A 19,961-nucleotide genomic window follows, 5' to 3' on the forward strand; every position below is an offset into this window, starting at 1 on the left:
ATTACGCTGACCGGATGAGGAGCCGGTAGAGGATGAGGAAGTGGAGTAGGAGGAGGAAGAAACAGGAGGCAAACTGAAGTGCCCTGCAATCCTCGGTGGTGGAAGGACATGCGCCAAACTGCTATCCGCCTCAGGCCCAGCCGCAACTGCATTTACCCAGTGTGCTGTTATGGAGATATAATGTCCCTGACTGTGCTTACTGGTCCACGTATCCGTAGTGAGGTGCACCTTGCCACAGATGGCGTTGCGCAGTGCACACCTGATTTTGTCCCCTACTTGGTTGTGCAGGGAAGGGATGGCTCGCCTGGAAAAGTAGTGGCGGCCGGGCACGACGTACTGTGGGACAACCACCGCCATAAGGCCTTTAAAACTATCCGTCTCCACCAGACGGAATGATAGCATTTCAAAAGCCAGTAATTTAGAAATGCTGGCATTCAGGGCTAGGGATCGCGGGTGGGTAGGGGGGTACTTCCTCTTCCTCTCCAGAGTTTGGGAGATGGAGAGCTGAACGCTTCCTTGGGACATTGTGGAGATGCATTGTGGATCCTCTGTTTGCGGGGTGGCAGGTGGCACTGTCATTCCAGAGGTGGATGAAGAGGCCGAGACTGCAGCAGAAGAGGAAGCAGGAGGAGCCAGAGACCTTTCTTGGTTTTTGAAGTGTCTACTCCACTGCAGCTCATGCTTTGCACTTAAATGCCTGGTCATGCAGGTTGTGCTCAGGTTGAGAACGTTTATGCCTTGCTTCAGGCTCTGTGCAAACCACTCGGGTCTTGTCGTCAGCACATTGTCTGAAGAACTGCCACGCCAGGGAACACCTTAGAGCTGGCTTTGGTGTGTTCTGTCCCTTGCTGCGGTGGGCAGTAGAAGGCATACTGTCTAGAGGTTGGTCGCTCCACTTTTGCACCCTGCTCCCTCTTCTGCTGTGCTGGTGGCTCTGTGCGACCACCACCTCTTCCTTTGAACTACCTAGGTCACTCGCATTACCTTGATTCCATGTGGGGTCGAGGACCTCATCGTCCTCCATATCATCTTCCACCCAGGCACCTGTGTTTCGTCATCATCCGAGACGTGCTGCGATGGTCCTCCCATGTACTCATCTTGAAAGATAAGTGGTTGGGCATCGGTGCACTCAATCTCTTCCACTTCTGGGGCAGGGCTAGGTGGATGGCCCTGGGAAACCCTGCTAACAGAGTCATCAAAAAGCAGAAGAGACTGCTGCATGACTTGGGGCTCAGACTGCTTGGCTGATTTGCAAGGGGGTGAGGTGAAAGACTGATGGACATCGGCTGCAGGTGCCAACTGTGGTCTTTCAGCAGGAGACTGGGTGGGAGACAATGTGAAGGAACTGGAGCCACTGTCAGCAACCCAATCTACTATCGCCTGTACTTGTTCAGGCCTCACCATTCCTAGAGCCGCATTAGGCCCGACCAAATACCGCTGCAGGTTCTGTCGCCTACTCGCACCTGAGGAAGTAGTTTCACTTGTGCGTGTAGCTTGGCACAGATCGACCACGTCCTCTCCCTGCAACAGGAGCTCCACCAGCAGCACCATGACCTGGGCCACGTCCCTTATTTGACGCTCTCTCCTCATATTTCTCGAATTTAGGATCTTGCCCTAAATGGGTGTTTAATTAATAGTAGAATAGAACGACAGTATGTACAGGGTGTATCTCACACGCCCTGAACCAGACTAGGCCTCAATTAAATTTGTTTGCCCAAAATGGCTGTATTTCAAATACCTGAATAAAACCCCTGTATTTAAAGGGAATTTCAAACGTCTTAATGATGTAAGGGCACAACAATTGTGTATTTTGCCCCAAAAAGAGTGTTTTATTAATAGAAGAATATACGCCATGTATATACAGGGTGTATCTCACACGCCCTGACCCACACTAGGCCGCAATTAAAGATTTGTGCACAAAATGGCGGTATTTCAAATATCTGAATATAACCCAAATATAGAAAGGGTGTATCTCACAATGACATCTGCAGCAAAGGCTGCCAAATAATATTTTTTTGCCCACAACGGGTGTTAGTTTAATAACTGAATATGACAGCAGTATATAACCCTGGAATTTCAAATGTCTTGATACTGCAAGGGCGCAACAATTGTGTATTTTTCCCAAAAAAGGGTGTTTTATTAATAGAACAATATAACCCCTGTATATAAAGGGTGTATCTCACACGTCCCTGACCCACACTAAGCCGCAATTAAAGGTTTGTGCACAAAATGGCTGTATTTCAAGTAACTGAATATAACCCAAATATAGAAAGGGTGTATCTCACAATGACATCTGCAGCAAAGGCTGCCAAATATTTTTTTTTTGCCCACAACGCGTGTTAGTTTAATAACTGAATATGACAGCAGTATATAATCCTTGAATTTCACACGTGCTGATGCTGCAAGGGGTGTAAAATGGTGTATTTTGGCCAAAAAGTGTGGTTTTAAAAACCCAGAAAATTATGGCTGTATTTCTAGCTTAGATTGCACACTGACTAATCCAGATGTTGTATATTGCCAAAAAAGTGTTTTTTTTTACTAACAGAATATGAAAGCTGTATATAATGTTTGAATTTCACACGTCCAGATGCAGCTAGGGATATAAAATAGTGTATTTTGCACAAAAAGGGTGTTTTAAAAAACCCAGAAAATTATGCCTGTATTTCTAGCTAAAATTGCACACTGACTGTGCATCAGATGTTGTATATTGCCAAAAAGGGTGATTTTATACAACCAGATTATTAGTGCAGTTTTTCAAGCTTGGATTAGAATGTCACAAAAGCTCAGATGCAGTGCTGGTGCACTGAGCTTGCATAAAATGGCCGCTGCTGCCGCCCGCCTAACTAACAGACGGATAAAAGTTGTTTTTTTTTCGGTCAATGGGCTCAGGGCAGGGTAAAAAGATTGTGCCCTGCACCCACACAACTAATTGTATGTAGATCGCTGAGTTAGATTCTCTCCTATTATCTCCCTGAAATCACAAGTCCAGCAGCATCCTCTCTCTACACTTGTAACAGCAGAGTGACGTGCAGCGCTACGTGACTCAAGCTTATATAGAGCCTGGGTCACATGCTGCACTGGCCAATCAAAGCCATGCCATTAGTAGGCATGGCTGTGATGGCTTCTAAGGTCAGACAGTTAAACGCTTGTTGATTGGCTGCTCTGCAGCCTTTCAAAAAGTGCCAAGAAAGCGCCGAACACGAACCCGAACTTTTACTGAAATGTTCGGGTTCGGGTCCAGGGTCCAAAAATCCTAAAGTTCGGTACGAACCCAAACTTTACAGTTTGGGTTCGCTCAACACTAGTTATGTGTATGGAGCTGTATGAGGACTCATTTTGGGATGTGAATGACTTTTTGATCACTTTTTATTCAATTTTGTGTGGGTGGTGAAGTGACCAAAAAACAACAAATTAGACATTTTGACTTTTTCCCGTTTCACCGTTTGCTGTATTGGATCAATATTTTTCTATTTTAATAGTACAGGTGATGCCCATGATGTTTATTATTTTATTATGTATTTTGATTTTGGGGAAAAGAGAGTGATTTGAATTTTTATACAGTATTTTTATAGTTCCCATAGTTTAGCAAGTAATCATTACGCTGCTTCTCTCATAGACCCCAATGCATTAGCATTGGAGTCTATAAGACTTACACTATGTTCCTATAGAGCTCTGCCACAGGCAGGGTCTCCGTAGGAACTTATGTGCGGCCGCCTCGGATCAATCAGGAGGACCGAGGCTGCCTCACTCACCATTCGGCTCTCCCCCCAGATACCTGTTTCGAGGTTTTTGAACTGCCATGGTCATGTTTGATCATCGTTATCATTGATCGCATAACGTAGTCCGGGTGCTGGTGACATCTTTAACCCCTTCACTACCAAGGCACTTTTCACCTTTAATCCCAGGCCGATATTTGCAAATCTGACGTGTCACTTTATGTGGTAATAACTTTGGAACGCTTTTACTTATCCAAGCCATTCTGAGATTTTTTTCTCATGACCCATCGTACTACATGACAGTGGTAAATTTCAGTCGATATATTTCACCTTTTTTTTATTAATAAGCTGAAAAATGACAGAAACTTTGGAAAAATTCACTATTTTCTAAATATGAATTTCTCTGCTTTTATGGCAGATAGTGATACCTCACAAAATAGTTATTACTTTACATTTACCCTATGTCTACTTTATGTTGGCTTCATATTGTAAATGTCCAGACATTTTCTCCAGAAAAAGTTGATTTACACCCACATTTTTCACTTTCACAAGGGGTAACAGGACAAAATGCACCCCACATTTTTTTTACCCATTTCCCCCTGAATACGGCAACACCCCATATGTGCTTGTATCCTTCTGTATGGGCGCACAGCAGGGCTCTAGAGGCAAAGTGCAAAATATGTTTTTTGCAGGCTTGAATAAACAGACATGGATTTTAGGTACCATGTTGCATTTAAAAGATTCCTGAGGTCCCCAGAAATGAAAAACCCCAAGAAGTGACCCCACTTTGGAAAGAGCACCCCCATACGAACATTTTAAGGGGTGGAAAGGGCACTTTTGACCTAACAGGTTTTTTACAGAAATAAATATGTAGTGGTTGGTGAAAAATGGATATGTAAGCTATGAGGACTAAATCAGAGATATAAGGTGGTAAAACTACAGGGTACATTAATTATTTAATTAAATTAATACTCCATGGATGAGTGGTAGATTCTGAAACAATCCTTGATGCACAGGCCAGGTTTTTCAGGGCAGGTTTCGCAATGGTAAATGGTGTCTTTCCTTATCCCCCTTTTGGAACACACCCTCCATCTTTATTGGGTCATTCCCTTCCTCGATATTTGGGGGACTTTACCAGGGAAATGTTGCCCTGGTACAACTCGGGCCCCGTAACGTGCAGAAGTACTGGGGCCCTCCATTGCTTGGTTTGGAAGGGGGTTCAATCCAGGTGTAAACCCGGAACTTGTGAGTGTACCCAGAGTTACTCTCACAAATTTTATACTGGCAAAATCTTACCCTCCTTTTAAAAAGTAATAGGGATTAGTCTACGCAGACAAATTTTTTCTGGGGTGTACACTTCGGAAAACCTTGCGTTGAAGTGGTCAAGGGCGGGCCTAATTTTGAACAGACGGTCAAATGCGGGGTCATTCTGGGGTGGGCACTGTGCATTATCGTTGTAATGCAAAAACTTAAGTATTGATTGGAATCGATTATGGTCCATGATATTACTGTTAATTGGAGTGTGGTACAAGACATACACACTCCAATACTGATTAATCTTTGGTTTTTTAACAGCGCCTATATGCAGCAAGGGCCCCAAAAAGGTCATCATCTCTGCTGCATATACTGGGGTCCAGCCTTGGGGTCTAGCGTATGGTGTTGTGGGGCTCTGGGAAATAGATTATTGCTGGGTGTATAAATTTGTTTGGGTTACCATCAAATTTATAAAATCTTCAAAGAAAAAGATAAAAAAAAAATCTTTTTGTGAAGCCTGCACAATCTATCTGAATTCCTGAGTTGCCCACAAACTCAGGAATTTGGGGTTGATAATTCTCCAGGGGTGGATGGGCTGATGATGAGGAGGAGGAGTAGAGGAAAATGGCATCCTCTTCTCCCTCACTGGCAGACTCAGTATCGGAGGCAAGCATGGCGTATGCCTCTTCAGCTGAGTATACTCGTTGGGACGGACGGGTCATTTTTATTTTATTGGGGTGTGATGTGTGAAATATGTAAATCTTTATTTAGTGTGAGGGGTATGTATGTTGTGTTTTCACACGTGAAAGAGCTTGTAATAAATTTGACGTCATCACGTAAGACCAGGAACAGGAGTGGTGATGTCATTGGGACCGCATGCATCAGGACGCAGCAACACAAGCCACAGATAAAACTGTGGTCTGCATCACAGACAGCGGTGGGGGACGGGAGGGAGGCGTTTTTTTTTTTTAAATTTTTACTAAATGTCCACACTGCTGGGGGCACCAGGGATGGGGGGAAGGAGATCATTATATATACTTGGCACTACTGGGGAGGAATGGAGGAGCATTATATACATACTGGCACTACGGTGAAAGATTATATATATATATATTGGCACTATGGGGGGAAGCATTATATATTGAAACTAGTGGGGGGCACTACAGGGGGACATTAGAGCAACTGGGAGCATTATGGTTATATTATTACTACTAGGGTACTGTAAGGGTGTTATTCTTATTTGACACAATATGGAGGGCATTCCTACTAATGGGGGCTATCTTGGGAAGTATTATCACTATTGGGGGCATCATTACTAATGAGGGCAGTCGGGGTGTATAGTATAGTGTTTGTGGACATGGGTTCTCCGGGTTTTTTGATATTGATGACTGTCATCAATATTAGATCGGCGGGGTCAGACACCTGGCACCCCCGACGATCAGCTGTTTGAGGAGACGGCATGCGCTGTGCGCACGTGCTGTATCCCTTCTCACTTCCTGCTCTGCTGCTGTAGGTCTATGAGACAGCAGCAGTGAACAGCCCGCGCCCTCTCCTCAAACAGCTGATCGGCGGGGTTGTGATTTTAGCACATTATTACAAGATGTGGGCCCCCTCTTTTGATTTTGCCCAGGGGCACATTTTGTCTAAAACCGGCCCTGTGTATGTGTAACATCCTAGAGTGATGTTATCACTTCTGCACCTTGCTACTATCTAATGGTCTACCCTGTATGTCACATATATATTTATTTCCAGGTCCCTCAACACTGTGCATTTATATTAATGTTATGTAACTGATCATGTTATGTGCCTGGTTCACCAGCAGGTGGCAGCAAACACGGCAGAGCTGTATGTAGGTAGAATGTAGCGTTCCATTCCATTCTAACCCCCCTGTGGAGAGAAGTGGGATAGTCCTCCTTCCTGCAGAAAGGGTGGGGACCAGTCAGAGTCAGTGTAGTTTACCCCCTGCAAGGGGAAGGTTGTGCAGGGGCATGTCTCTGCTGTATGTGCCCATGTCAGCCAGCCAGAGCACCTTAAGCTCTGCTGGCCAGGGAGGCTGAAGCATAGAAGCCTCAGGAGCCAGGTGATTAGTTCCTTGGCTGAAACATAAGTCAGACTACAGAGAGAAGTGCATCATAAAGAAGAAGCCAAGTTATCCAGTCAGCTTGTCAGTACAGCAGAGTGAGAGAAAGATATAGCAGAGTTGAGTTTGCCTGCCAGTTTAATGCTAAAGTCTGCTGGAACCAAGACACAGCCTGAAAACTGTTTTGGAGAAACGTTTATTCAAGTAAAGCCGCCATTGAACTTTATCTCAAGGTCTGGACTCAAGTCATTTTTCCTCCATCCCTCAATTATTCCCCAGCAGTATCCAGGTAGGAGCACCATGACACATAAAGAGACATTTAGGCCGCACTACACCACTCGGCATTTCCTACACCTGGGACGCGAGAGAGATGGCTCTGGGGGGAGGCCACCCGTTGCATGTGGCTCTGGGCGGAAAGGGGTTAATCCAAAAGTACCATACAAAATGACATACAGAGCAATTGTGAAAATTGTTTCAAAGCTTTAAAAAGATCCAGCTGTAACTAGGGGTCAAAATGTCACCATTTCTCTGTATGTCATTGTGTATGGCATTTTCGTATCTGAACTGAACTGAGGGGCGTGGCCAGAGTTGGAAAGCAGAGGCGCGCACAGAGGCTAGGCCCCACCCCTCGGAGCACGGAACCCTTCATTTACATAAAAATCACCGGTAAGTTTTTTTATTTCTTAGAAAATCACAACAAATTTTCACAAGATAGGTAGCATTTTAATCAGCAGGATGAACCCTCCCAGGCAGTATGTCTGGTTTAATAGAGTTGATTCTGATGACACAGGTGCTAATTTTTTTTTGTCGGATGTTGGTTTGAGTGGCCGCTTACATGTAACCTTTGTGACCTGCTGTAGCCTTCTCAAGCTTCATCCAGTTTATGACACTACTGGCAACTTCCATGGATGCCTCCATGTATGCAGAGTAAAAGTACCAAGATCTGTGGTCCATGTTGCATCCACATTTTTTGCAGACCCATGGGTCCGCAGTCTGCCAAATGTGTAGGACATGTTGTATCCTATTGCAGAACGGGCGTACGGATGCGGAAAGCACGCCATCCATGTTCTTCCGGCATCCGTATTTCCATTCCACAAAATTATGCGGACCACATACCCATTGAAATGAAAGGGTACATAGGAGCCTCCAGTGTAACAGCCACTTCTCATTACGGCCTCCAGCAGGATGTGATAGGCATTGTATATACATCCACTTTCTAAGCTATTCTTTTTTCTCTTCTTGCAGCTTGTTGGTGAAGCGATCGGCCAATAATAAATACAGACCGGACTGTGAGATATTATTAATACATTATTTTACTATACTGCTTCACTGCATGTAACATACAAAATGCTACAACATTCCTGAATCTGCAGTGCCCCACAATAGGGAACTTGCACACTCTTCTTATTATGTAATGCTGTTTTATGTTATTTGATATGTTAATGCCATGTAATGTACTAGCATATGTCTGTATGGATCTGTCAGGGTTAACTATCCTGATTCCGCCCCTGTAGCAAGTTAGGTGTTGGACTTGGATCTGCCCCTAGCTCAGATTGTAGTGTAGTAGCTGAGGAAGTGAGGTAAGCTCCGTGTGCTCACTCTTCTTAGAACTAGACCTTCTTCCCAGAAAAACCCTAAGGCCTCTTTCACACGAGCGTGTCCAGATAAGGTCCGGATGCGTTGCGGCAAACCCGCGCGAGTAGGTACCCAATTGCAGTCAGTTTTGACTGGTATTGCGTTCCGTTGTTCAGTTTTTATAGCGTTTTGCACGCGCGTGATAAAAAACTGAATGTGGTACCCAGACCCGAACTTCTTCACAGAAGTTCAGGTTTGGGTTCAAGGTTGTGTAGATTGTATTATTTTACCTTACAACATGGTTATAAGGGAAAATAATAGCATTCTGAATACAGAATGCATAGTACAATAGGGCTGGAGGGGTTAAAAAAATAAAAAATAAAATTTAACTCACCTTAATCCACTTGTTCGCGCAGCCCAGCATCTCTTCTGTCTTGTTCTGTGAGGAATAGGACCTTTGATGACGTCACTACGCTCATCACATGGTCCGTCACATGATCCATCACCATGGTAAAAGATCATGTGATGGACCATGTGATGAACGTAGTGACGTCATCAAAGGTCCAATTCCTCACAGAACAAGACAGAAGAGATGCCGGCTGCGCGAACAAGTGGATTAAGGTGAGTTAAATTATTATTATTATTTTTTTTCAGAATGCTATTATTTTCCCTTATGACCATGTTATAAGGGAAAATAATAAAGATCGGGTCCCCATCATCGTCTCCTAGCAACCGTGCGTGAAAATCGCACCGCATCCGCACTTGCTTGCTTCCGTGTTTCTGGCGTGCCTCAGCACCGCAAAAAAGTAGTGCATGCACTACTTTTTTGCGGTGTAGACTGTCGGATGCGGATCACGGACCCCATTCAAGTGAATAGGTCCACGATCCGCATACGGCTACCCCACGGTCGGGGCCCGGCCAGCACACCGTCGTTTGCATGAGCCTTAAGGCCTCATGCACACGGCCGTGCTATTTTTTGCGGTCCGCAAAAAACAGAAGCCTCCCGTGTTGCCTTCCGCAGTTTGCGGATTGGAACGGGCGCCGGCAATATAAATGCCTATTCTTGTCCGCAAAGTGCAGACAAGAATAGGACGTATTCGATTTTTTTTAACGGGGCCGCGGAATGGAGCCATGGATGCGGACAGCACACGGAGTGCTGTCCGCATCTTTTGCGGCCCCATTAAACTGAATGGGTCCGCATCCGAGCCGCCAAAACAGCGGCCCGGATGCGGACCCAAACAACGGTCGTGTGCATGAGGCCTAACTCTGGGAAATTTACAAGGAGAAAACCATCTCTACTTCCCGGTACTCCAGAAAAAGAGAAAAGAAAGAACTAGAAGGCCCAGATTCTACACGGCCGAGCACTGAAATCAGTGACTGGAATCAGTCAGTAAGGTATTTGCTGGTTAAAGAGGTTATCTCATGAATATCGTATAGGACATGATGACCTCTTTCTAACAAAGCTAGAACCAGCCCTGGACCTCACGTGGATCCAGAGATCTCCCCATTCATTGCTTCAATTTCTCTGCTAGATTTACATCAAGCTGGCAGCTCAAGGGGAGTGTCTTTTCTGCAGCAGCTCAGGGGGTGTGTCCATCCTCTCCCTATTACAGCTCAGGGGGTGTGTCCATCCTCTCCCTATTACAGCTCAGGGGGTGTGTCCATGCTCTCCCTATCACAGCTCAGGGTGTGTGTCCGTGCTCTCCCTATCACAGCTGAGGAGGCAGTTGAAGGATGAAACTGAGCATGTGCGGCCTTCTCAGTGAACTGGACAAAAAAGAAAAAAAACAGCAGGTGGCGCTATACAGATACATTTTATTGAATAACTCACTGGCTATGCTAAATTTTTAATTACATGCAATTACAGAGGTATTCAGATCCAGGGGCTGGTTTAAAAAACTGTAGAATATTTTTCGTGGGACAACCCCTTTAAGACTGATAGAGACTTTACTGCAGTGAGAAGGACATTGCTAATATACCTTTCACACTTGGACCTGGTCTGGCGCATCGTATCTTAATCCTATACCCGTCACCTGGGAATTACAGACACCAGTGCAAGAGTAATGTTGCCAGCTATAGATTCTGCAGAGAGAGACTCTGGGGAGATAGAGAGAAGGAGCCGGGTCAGACTAGCCCACCAGAGTGCCAGAGGATCCTCCGGCGGGCCCAGTCTTTGAAGACATAGAGGGTCCCAAAGAACCCGGAGAAAAAGCCTATTTGGAGAGGCCTTTGGAGCTAATTACTTGCCACTAGGATCTATTTCTACTAGATTACTAATGATAAAGCGGTTGGGCCCTGAAAATAATTTCCTCTGGTGGGCCCAAGTAACCCCAGTCTGAGACTGGGAAGAAGTACCATAAACCCCATCCTGACCTATATCCATACATTGCTATCTGGAAAGATTTTCACTGTGAATTGTTTGGACCTGTGTTTTGGTACCGTTGGATGTACTACCACTCCCATTCTGCACTTTGTAAAGAGAGACTTGTCAATTCTCTACAACTGGCCTGTTTACCTGACTCCATCACCATTCGCCAGCCACAGCACCTACATCTCCAGCCTGTCCGTTCAAACACTCATAACACCAAGGGTACCGCAACTACCGTCAGACAGGAGCCCCAACATCAGCGTGTACCCTGTCACTGCCCTAGCCCTAGGGAGCATCAGTGTGAGGATTGCCACTATGAATAATAATTGCAGCCAGAGCCACTACAACTCCCATCCTCCACTCTGCTCCTCCGGGGCATGCAGCAAATCTTTTCATCCTAACAAGACGGTAATTGTTTCCCCAGGTGCACATAGTAGCTGATGAGCTTAATCTGCAAACACAGGGACAGACTTGCCCTGTTCATGCCATTTGCCCCCAGGGCAGAGCTGTATACTGCTGATAGTGGAATTATTCCGCACTGACATTTAGTCAGCATTTCTTACTAGCAGCTATGCTTACACAGAAAGAACATTAAAAAAATAAAATGTACAAGCGTTGTATTTTAACGAATATATTCATTTTGCCATTGTAACGAAGCATTGAAGTCCCCATTAGGAAATGATATACATATTCAGAAATATTTAGGGAGTTTGACATTTTTTTCCAGCTTCCCACTACATTGTAGGCAATATTAAATAGTGCTATTACAAAGTACAATTTGTCCCTAAAAAAATAAAGCCCTCATACAGTATGTGAATGGGAAAATAAAAAAATATGGATCTGGAATGGCAGAGAGTAAAACTATACCTTTCTTTTGTCTGTATAATAAACAGCTGCATGTGTTTTTATTCATATGCAAATTAGAATTTCAAGCACTCAGAGGCGGGGCTGAAAGGTCTGAGCACCGCTCTGTAACACCCCCTGTACTCTGCACACGCCCCTCCCCTTGATTAACAGGGCTAGACAGCAGGCTGAGGTCAGAGCTGTCTTCTAGAGCTGTGTCCTAGAGCTGTGCCCTAGAGCTGTGCCCTAGAGCTGTGCCCTAGAGCTGTGCCCTAGAGCTGTCTCCTAGAGCTGTGCCCTAGAGCTGTCTCCTAGAGCTGTGTCCTAGAGCTGTGTCCTAGAGCTGTGTCCTAGAGCTGTGTCCTAGAGCTGTGCCCTAGAGCTGTGTCCTAGAGCTGCTCCCTAGAGCTGTGTGCTAGCATGTAAATATCATATACGGGGTAACACAATGTGCACAAGAATCCTATAATTGGGATATTTGTTCAAACTATATTTTTCTAATATACAATTCCTCGAATTGTCGGTGCAATCAAGAGACACTTCTTTTTACACTATTTTACAACTTTTTATCTTTTAGCTAATCTTACCTTTATATCTGTAAAGACTAAATCAAGGCAACTGGACTTACTGTAGATTTCTTGAAAACGTTTCACTCGTTCTTCCAACGAGCTTTCTCAATTCTAATGACCTCTGACCCTATGCTGGGTATAATTACCAGATGTTGATTCAGTTACATATTTATTCCCAGAGAATTCTTGTACAGTCACTCAGAATTGAGAAAGCTCGTTGGAAATCTACAGTAAGTCCAGTTGCCTTGATTTATTCTTTACAGATATACCATGACCTGGATAAATGAGAACCTTCACAGACTAATCGTACCTTTATTTATATTATTTATATTTCAATATATGTATACACTCATCTGATAGTACCACCTGGATCTATAACATACAATTGTAGGTAGTTTTATCAGTTTTTAACTATTTACAACTAATTGAGTTCTTTATTTTAATTGGTCCCAGATGGTGAGTGCCTGTCTTAGGCCTCTTTCACACTTGCGTTGTTGGGATCCGGCGTGCACTTCCGTTGCCGGAGGTGCCCGCCGGATCCGGAAAAACGCAAGTGAACTGAAAGCATTTGAAGACGGAGCCGTCTTCAAAATGCGTTCAGTGTTACTATGGCAGCCAGGACGCTATTAAAGTCCTGGCTGCCATAGTAGGAGCGGGGAGCGGTATACTTACAGTCCGTGCGGCTCCCAGGGCGCTCCAAAATGACGTCAGAGCGCCCCATGCGCATGGATGACGTGATCCATGCGATCACATGATCCATGCGCTTGGGGCGCCCTGACGTCACTCTGAAGCGCCCGGGGAGCCGCACGGAGGGTAAGTATGCTGCTCCCCCGCTCCCCACTACACTTTACCATGGCTGCCAGGACTTTAGCGTTCCGGCAGCCATGGTAACCACTCTGAAAAAGCTAAACGTCGGATCCGGTAATGCGCCGAAACGACATTTAGCTTAAGGCCGGATCCGGATTAATGCCTTTCAATGGGCATTAATTCCGGATCCGGCCTTGCGGCAAGTGTTCAGGATTTTGGGCTGGAGCAAAAAGCGCGGCATGCTGCGGTATTTTCTCTGGCCAAAAAACGTTCCGGTCCGGAACTGAAGACATCCTGATGCATCCTGAACGGATTTCTCTCCATTCAGAATGCATTAGGATAAAACTGACCAGGATTCTTCCGGCATAGAGCCCCGACGACGGAACTCTATGCCGGAAGACAAGAACGCAGGTGTGAAAGAGCCCTTATTCTTTTTCTCTATTAACAATTATTTTTGTGACGGGGTGAGTCCACTTAATACAGAGCACCCTCGCCAAGTTTGAAAAGGAGGGAGAGCCACTACAAATTGTATTTACATCAATTTTTATTTATTCCACATTTATCCCATAAGAAAAGTCTATGTCCTTATCATATTGAGAGTAGTGTTTTTTTTCCGAAAGCTAAAACCATTTGCAAATACTGCAAATACCATAAAGTGTACCTATATCTGCCGGAAAAGAGAGGAGGGGTATAAGAAAATCAAGATCGCAACTACTGAAACAATTACAGATGTAGCAGAGCTAAATTTACTATGTTCAACATGTTACATTATGAAAATGGAGTGGGTAGTCATGAGCAAAATATCCCATACCATGTCACAATCACCTGTACCAATTAGCTCCGCTACTTTGACAAACTCAGCACTGCTAGATCTGTACTTCTGTTTCGGTGCTGCCCCCTTCCAATATGTATGTACACAATAAACCAGATATCTCAATGTACCAGTAACAGGATTTCTCCTTTATTCTTATTGTTATAGATATTGGATTTGAAATTCCCAATATATTTGTGGTCGGATATGCCCTGGACTACAATGAACACTTCCGAGACCTTCATGTAAGTAAACTTCACCTTCATTGAATTTCACTGAAGGAAGTAAAGAAAATACTGAAAAATGAAAACCTAAAGTTACAAAATTAAAAAAGGATTGTATAGGATTAGTTAAAGGGGTCTTCTTTCCAGGAGCGGTGCCACTCTTGACCATGGGCTCTATCGAGAATCTGCAGTATTTGCTGTGAATGTGTGATAGCTGCATCATCCTTGTCTGGAACCTGCTCTTCCATGGAGAACGGGGATCCCTTGACTCCAGTCCTGTGTGGTGACTCTGATGGCGCATCCAGGAGAAGTATGAATGGAGAGGTGGCCGGTTTTATAGGAGTTACGTACACAGCAAAGCTCTATGTGGCACACGCACCTATCACAGATTTATGGCATATCCCGTGAAGTTGGGAATGGGGCTGTTGCAACTGCCGACAAAGTCATTGTATAAGCTTGGCACTGTAAGCTGCAAATAAGCTCAAGAGCTGAAATCTCCCATCATTATTTGCTGGTTTATGGTCTACACAAAGCCCACACTAATGGTTTGCTTTCTGAGAAGACTCTACACCTGGCTTCACATAATAATTTTATGTAGAGAAAACAAACTTTCCTACTATATTTTAGGAGCTAATCAGTCGGAGCAACTGAAGAAATTTTACCGGCAAGGTCCAGAATTTCTTTCAGTCTTGCTATGACACCAGGATAGGTTGGCAATAGAAAATTGAAAAGTTGGTTAATGGTAATATATCCCAGGTGATTTAGTGCAGTTAAGTGCCTAATGGCAATAACCTTTGTGTCCAGGGCTGTAATGGGGCTAATGGAAATGACCCTGATAGTCTAGGGCAGTAAGGTGGCTAGGTAGTGTAGTCTAGGTTAGTGAATGGGTTAATGTCAATAACTCTGGCAGTACAGGGCAGTACAAGGGCTAAGGGCAATAACCCTGGTGGTCTAGGACATTAAAGGGGTGATTTACAATAACCCTGAGGTCTTGGGAAGTAAGGAGGCTAATGACAATAACCCTGTGTAGTCTAGGGTAGCGGATGGTTTATGTAAATTACTGGCTCAGGGCAGTAAAGGAGCAAATGGCAATAAACCTAGTGATCTAGGAAAGTAAAGGGGACTAAAAGAAATAACTCTGGTGATCTAGGACATTAAAAGGGCTAAAAGAAATAACTCTGGTGATCTAGGACATTAAAGGGGGCTAAGAGCAATAACTCTGGTGATCTAGGACAATTAATGGGTGATTGACAATAAGCCTGAGGTCTTGGGAAGTAAGGAGCTAATGACAATAACCCTGGGTAGTCTAGGGTAGCGGATGGGTTAATGTAAATTACCTTAATGGCCCAGGGCAGTGAAGGGGCAAATAGCAATAAACCTGGTGATCTAGGGCATTAAGGGGGCTAATGGAAATAACTGGTGATCTAGGACATTAAAGGGGCTAATGGAAATAACCCTGGTACTTTGGTGCAGTGACTGGGTTAATGGCAATAACCCTGGCGATCTTAGGATGCAAAGAGATAAATGATAGCAGCATTGGTGGTCTAGGATAATAAAGGGGTACATTGTAATGATAACAGTGGGCAGTACAAGAGGCTAAACGTGGTTAATCCGGGACAACAGAACTCCTAGTAGGAGAACGAGATGTTCACGGGGGCAGCTCATGGGGGCGCTAGACATTAGTCTTGTGCAGGTCTTATGGATGCTGTCTGGAGATCCATCTGGTAGCAGATGATGATTTTGCTAATTAAGACTTGATTAAGACTGTGAGTGAAGACAGATTACCTTGGAAACTGAAGACAAGTGGGAGGATTAGAACTGTAAAAAGGCGATTTAGCAAATCACCGAGATGTGTTGTGTTTAATGCCGCTGTGTACAGAACACATTTATTTCTGTATAAGCCAATTATTACCCTGGGATTGTAGACTATAAATATACAGCGGGGGCATCTGGGTGTCAGCGACATTTCTGCATTGCTCTGCTGTGCGGTCCTGGATGCACGGAGATGGTTCTGCTACATTCTCCGTATTTGCTAATCGGCAGCCACTAAACACAACAAACTAAATCACAATCGGCATATATTCATTACATACCCCTCATCATAGTGCGTGGTAACCCCCATTGTCACCCCATTCTCCTGCATAACTCTTCGTTTCCACTCAATAAGCCTCGTAGGTTTGAAATGCGTAAGCAATTATAATCGGTGAGGATACAATTGTTTTCACATATCACAGGCACTGGATTTTGGAAACTGTCTACATAGAGGTGATTGATAATTCTGTAACCCATTTGGGACAGTGAATATAGCAGTGAGAAGGGTTACAGGCTGGATATTCAGCAATGAAGGCTCTTGCTCCATATTCAGATTGTGCAGAAAGTATTAGACCTAATGGTGACCTAAGCTCAATGCATGGATGTGGTTGATAATAAATGGAGCCATCTGTAATATATTTCACTTTGGGTTTTGCAGCATTTATGTATCATCAATGAGAAAGGCAAAGAGAAGTATAAGGTGTGACGCCCGCTCATCTTCAACAAGAGGCCAGCAAAGCCCTAAGTGAACTGGAATGACGTTGTAATGATGATGATGATGGCGGTAACTTTCTATAAAATGTTGGCGAGGTTTAAATTGAAGTGAGTTAACCCCATTGGAAAAATAAAAATGGGACCCCTTCCTTACCGATTTTACCCCATCACGCCCCTACATTTTGAGACTATGCCCCATCTTAATGGGGTTGCCCCACAAAACAATATTCTACATTTTTGAGAGCATCATCTGGATCTGGATACTTTTGTAATTGGATGTGATTAAAAATGTATTATACCTACTGAGTTATTTAATAAAATATATCTGTATATCGCCATCTGCTGTTTATTTTTTTTCTTAGTTCAATGAGTTGGTGCTTAATTACATCCCGTCACCTCCTACCATCCATATCCATAGTTGCAGGGAGAGAGGGGCAGAAAAAAGGACAGACAGCCTGAGCTGTAATAGCGGGAGAGATGCAGCAGAAAAGGCACAACCCCTAAGCTGTGATGGAAAGCTGTAGCAGTAAGGACATGCCCACGGGACTATAATAGGGAGAGAGCTGAAGCAGAAAGGACACATAACCGGAGCTGTGATAGGGAGAGAGCTGAAGCAGGATGAACACATGGAGAAAGCTGCAGCAGAAAGGACACACCTTCTGAGCTGCAACAGGGAGAGTTGCGTCAGAAAAGACACATCCCCTGCCTGTGCTGTGATAAGGAGAGAGAGGCATCCCTGAGCTGTGATAGAAAGCTGTAACAGTAAGGATGTGCCCACTTGACTATGATAGGGAGAGAGTTGAATTAGAAGGTACATGCCCTCTGAGCTGTGATAGGGAGAGATCTGCATCAGAAAGGACATGCCTCTCTGAGCTGTGATAGAGAGAGAGAGAGCTGCAGTAGCAAGGATATGCCCCTTGAGAAAGGAAACACCCCCTGATCTGACATCCTGAAATAAATGTATCAGAGCAATTGGATCAATGAATGTGGAGATCTCTGGAACCATGTGAGGTTCAGGGCTGGTTCTAGCTTTTTTAGAAAGAGGATAACAGAATGGTAACGCATCTATTGAGTCTCTTCCATTCTCACCGTTATGCCACATGTATGATATAGTGCAGGTCCACACTGCGCATGCGCTCCCTTTTCTCCACACATGTACAATAGGCGCATAGACCAGTGTATTATCTTCTAGAAAGAAAAAAAAACAGGGTACTCTGTAAATATCAGAGCGCTTGTACTCGGTTATCTTTGCCGGATCCATGGAGATGAATGGAACAGCAGTGCGCATGCCCATGCCCATTCATTTTGAAGGGGCCCAAAGGGTAAAGGGTCCTCATTTCTGTGATCCATGGGGATCCCACCAATATAATAGTTATCCCCATCCCGTGGCAAAGGATAACTTGTTACAACTGGAATACCCCCTTTGGGGACTATTTTGTTTTTATTATTGTATTTTACTCATTTGGGGCTAAAAAAAAATCTTTTTTTTTTCTTTATTAAAAATATTGAGACATTCTGTCACAAAGGGTTAACTTATTTCTAGCTGTGTGCATCCCACTTTCACTTTGTGCTGGTCATCTAATAACCCTTATCTCTAAATTACTAAGTCATAAACACTTATTTAAGCCTCACTCTTATCAGTAAGATAGGGATTGAGCTTTGATGAGTGTTTATGTAGTGTCCCACTAGATAGGCGTGGGCACTACACAAGGGTCAATTGGTGTGCGTGTACTCCTACTCGCATGGAACAGAAATGTTATATTTAATTGTGCAATTAATGTATTTTCTAATGTATTTTTATATGCAATATTCCCCTGTGTAATGTGTAAGCAGGCCTAGTTGGGTGTAGTTAGACATCCCAGACACTAGAGGGAGATAGGGAGCCCCTAGTATAAATATCCAGGCCCAGACAGGGAGAGGAAGTTCAGAGTCAGGAGTCTGCAGAGACAGAAGTTAGAAGGCACCAGCCAGGGACAAGCTGAGGGCCTCCTCCTCACATGCAGCTAGACAGCCCAGGCTACTAGTTGTTACCAGCAGGCTAGTAGAGGGATCCTAGCCTACCTGCGGATCAAGAGAGCCTTAGTTAGCTCTGAAGACACCCCAGTTGCAGGACAGCACCTCCTGGGAGAAACCCACAGTCAGGATCTTACCAGCAAAGATAAGTAACACTGATGGGCAGATGCTATATAGAAAGAAAAGCAAGGATTTAATACGAAAGGAAGATATATATATACCAAGGATTTAAGCCACCATTTAGGCATCCGGGCCTTGGGATTGAAGCCAGACAGGAGTTCTAGAAAAGGACAGTGTACGCTATTTCTGAGGAAAGGTACAACCTGATTCTGAGTGCATTGTGGATTTACCCTCTGAGTATCTTGCATAATTAATACCTGCCATCGTGTGGAATAAAGCCTGCTTGTAAAGCTGTGATCTAAAGGACTGTGTTACCATCTGTATGTACAAAGTTTGACTGTTCAGTAAAGCAACGTTTGGTTCATTATACCATCTGTGTACCTCAGTTATTCCAACTATAAATCGGTGTGCCACCGTTACAGGCACTGGCGTCACGCATCCAAAAGGGACCTTGCCCCAGGCACTCAAAATACCTGTAACATCCAGGGCACCTCATCCACCATCAGGCCTGGTCCCTACATACCGAGTGTGCCCCAGAGGAACTGTGTCTACCTCTCCTTCACTGCCGCATGCCTGCCCAGGGTTCTCCAATACAGTGAGCAACCCTCGATTGCCCATAACCGTGACCTCGCTTCGCTACACCCTGCAGGTCTGGCGTGCTGCATAAATTGGCGTCACGAACAGGATAACGGACATTCCTGCGCCATTGCGGATATACAACTGTGTGCTAAAAAGTGCCTTAAAGTGACCAAGCCCTATTGTTTTATTCAAAATTGCTGGGCCAAAGAACTGTCATAATTAGCGGTGTGAAGATAGTGTTTTCTGGACTGTTTGCTGCTTATTTAAGCCACCGCTAGCTGTCAGTGAATAGACAGCGTTTTGCTAAAGATGGCCGCTGAGCTTGCTTCAATTTACTGCTGCGTCATCTTCATCCTGAATTGGCGGTAAAAGTTGGCGCCTTTTTGCTGAAAAGAGCGGGAAAGGCTCAATGTCGGCGCCACCACCCTGTCTGGACATTTGCATGTCTGCAGAAATGGACTTCGCCTCCCCCATAC

The 19,961-nt window shown here is 44.5% G+C and overlaps 1 protein-coding gene across 5 annotated transcripts in view; it reads left to right on the forward strand.

The window, feature by feature from the left end:
- PRTFDC1 (phosphoribosyl transferase domain containing 1) overlaps window positions 1-17,104 on the forward strand; it is a 39,656-nt gene extending 22,552 nt beyond the window's left edge. For all 5 annotated transcript variants that reach the window (XM_040434398.1, XM_040434399.1, XM_040434400.1 and 2 more), the window contains 3 exons: window positions 8,296-8,339; window positions 14,192-14,268; window positions 16,718-17,104. In XM_040434398.1, coding sequence (XP_040290332.1) covers window positions 8,296-8,339; window positions 14,192-14,268; window positions 16,718-16,765 — 169 coding nt within the window. In that variant the 3' untranslated portion in view covers window positions 16,766-17,104. The remainder of the gene's footprint in view (window positions 1-8,295; window positions 8,340-14,191; window positions 14,269-16,717) is intronic.
- Window positions 17,105-19,961: the final 2,857 nt, after the last annotated feature.

This window comes from Bufo bufo, chromosome 5, assembly GCF_905171765.1.
Source record: "Bufo bufo chromosome 5, aBufBuf1.1, whole genome shotgun sequence".
Lineage (NCBI taxonomy): Eukaryota > Metazoa > Chordata > Amphibia > Anura > Bufonidae > Bufo > Bufo bufo.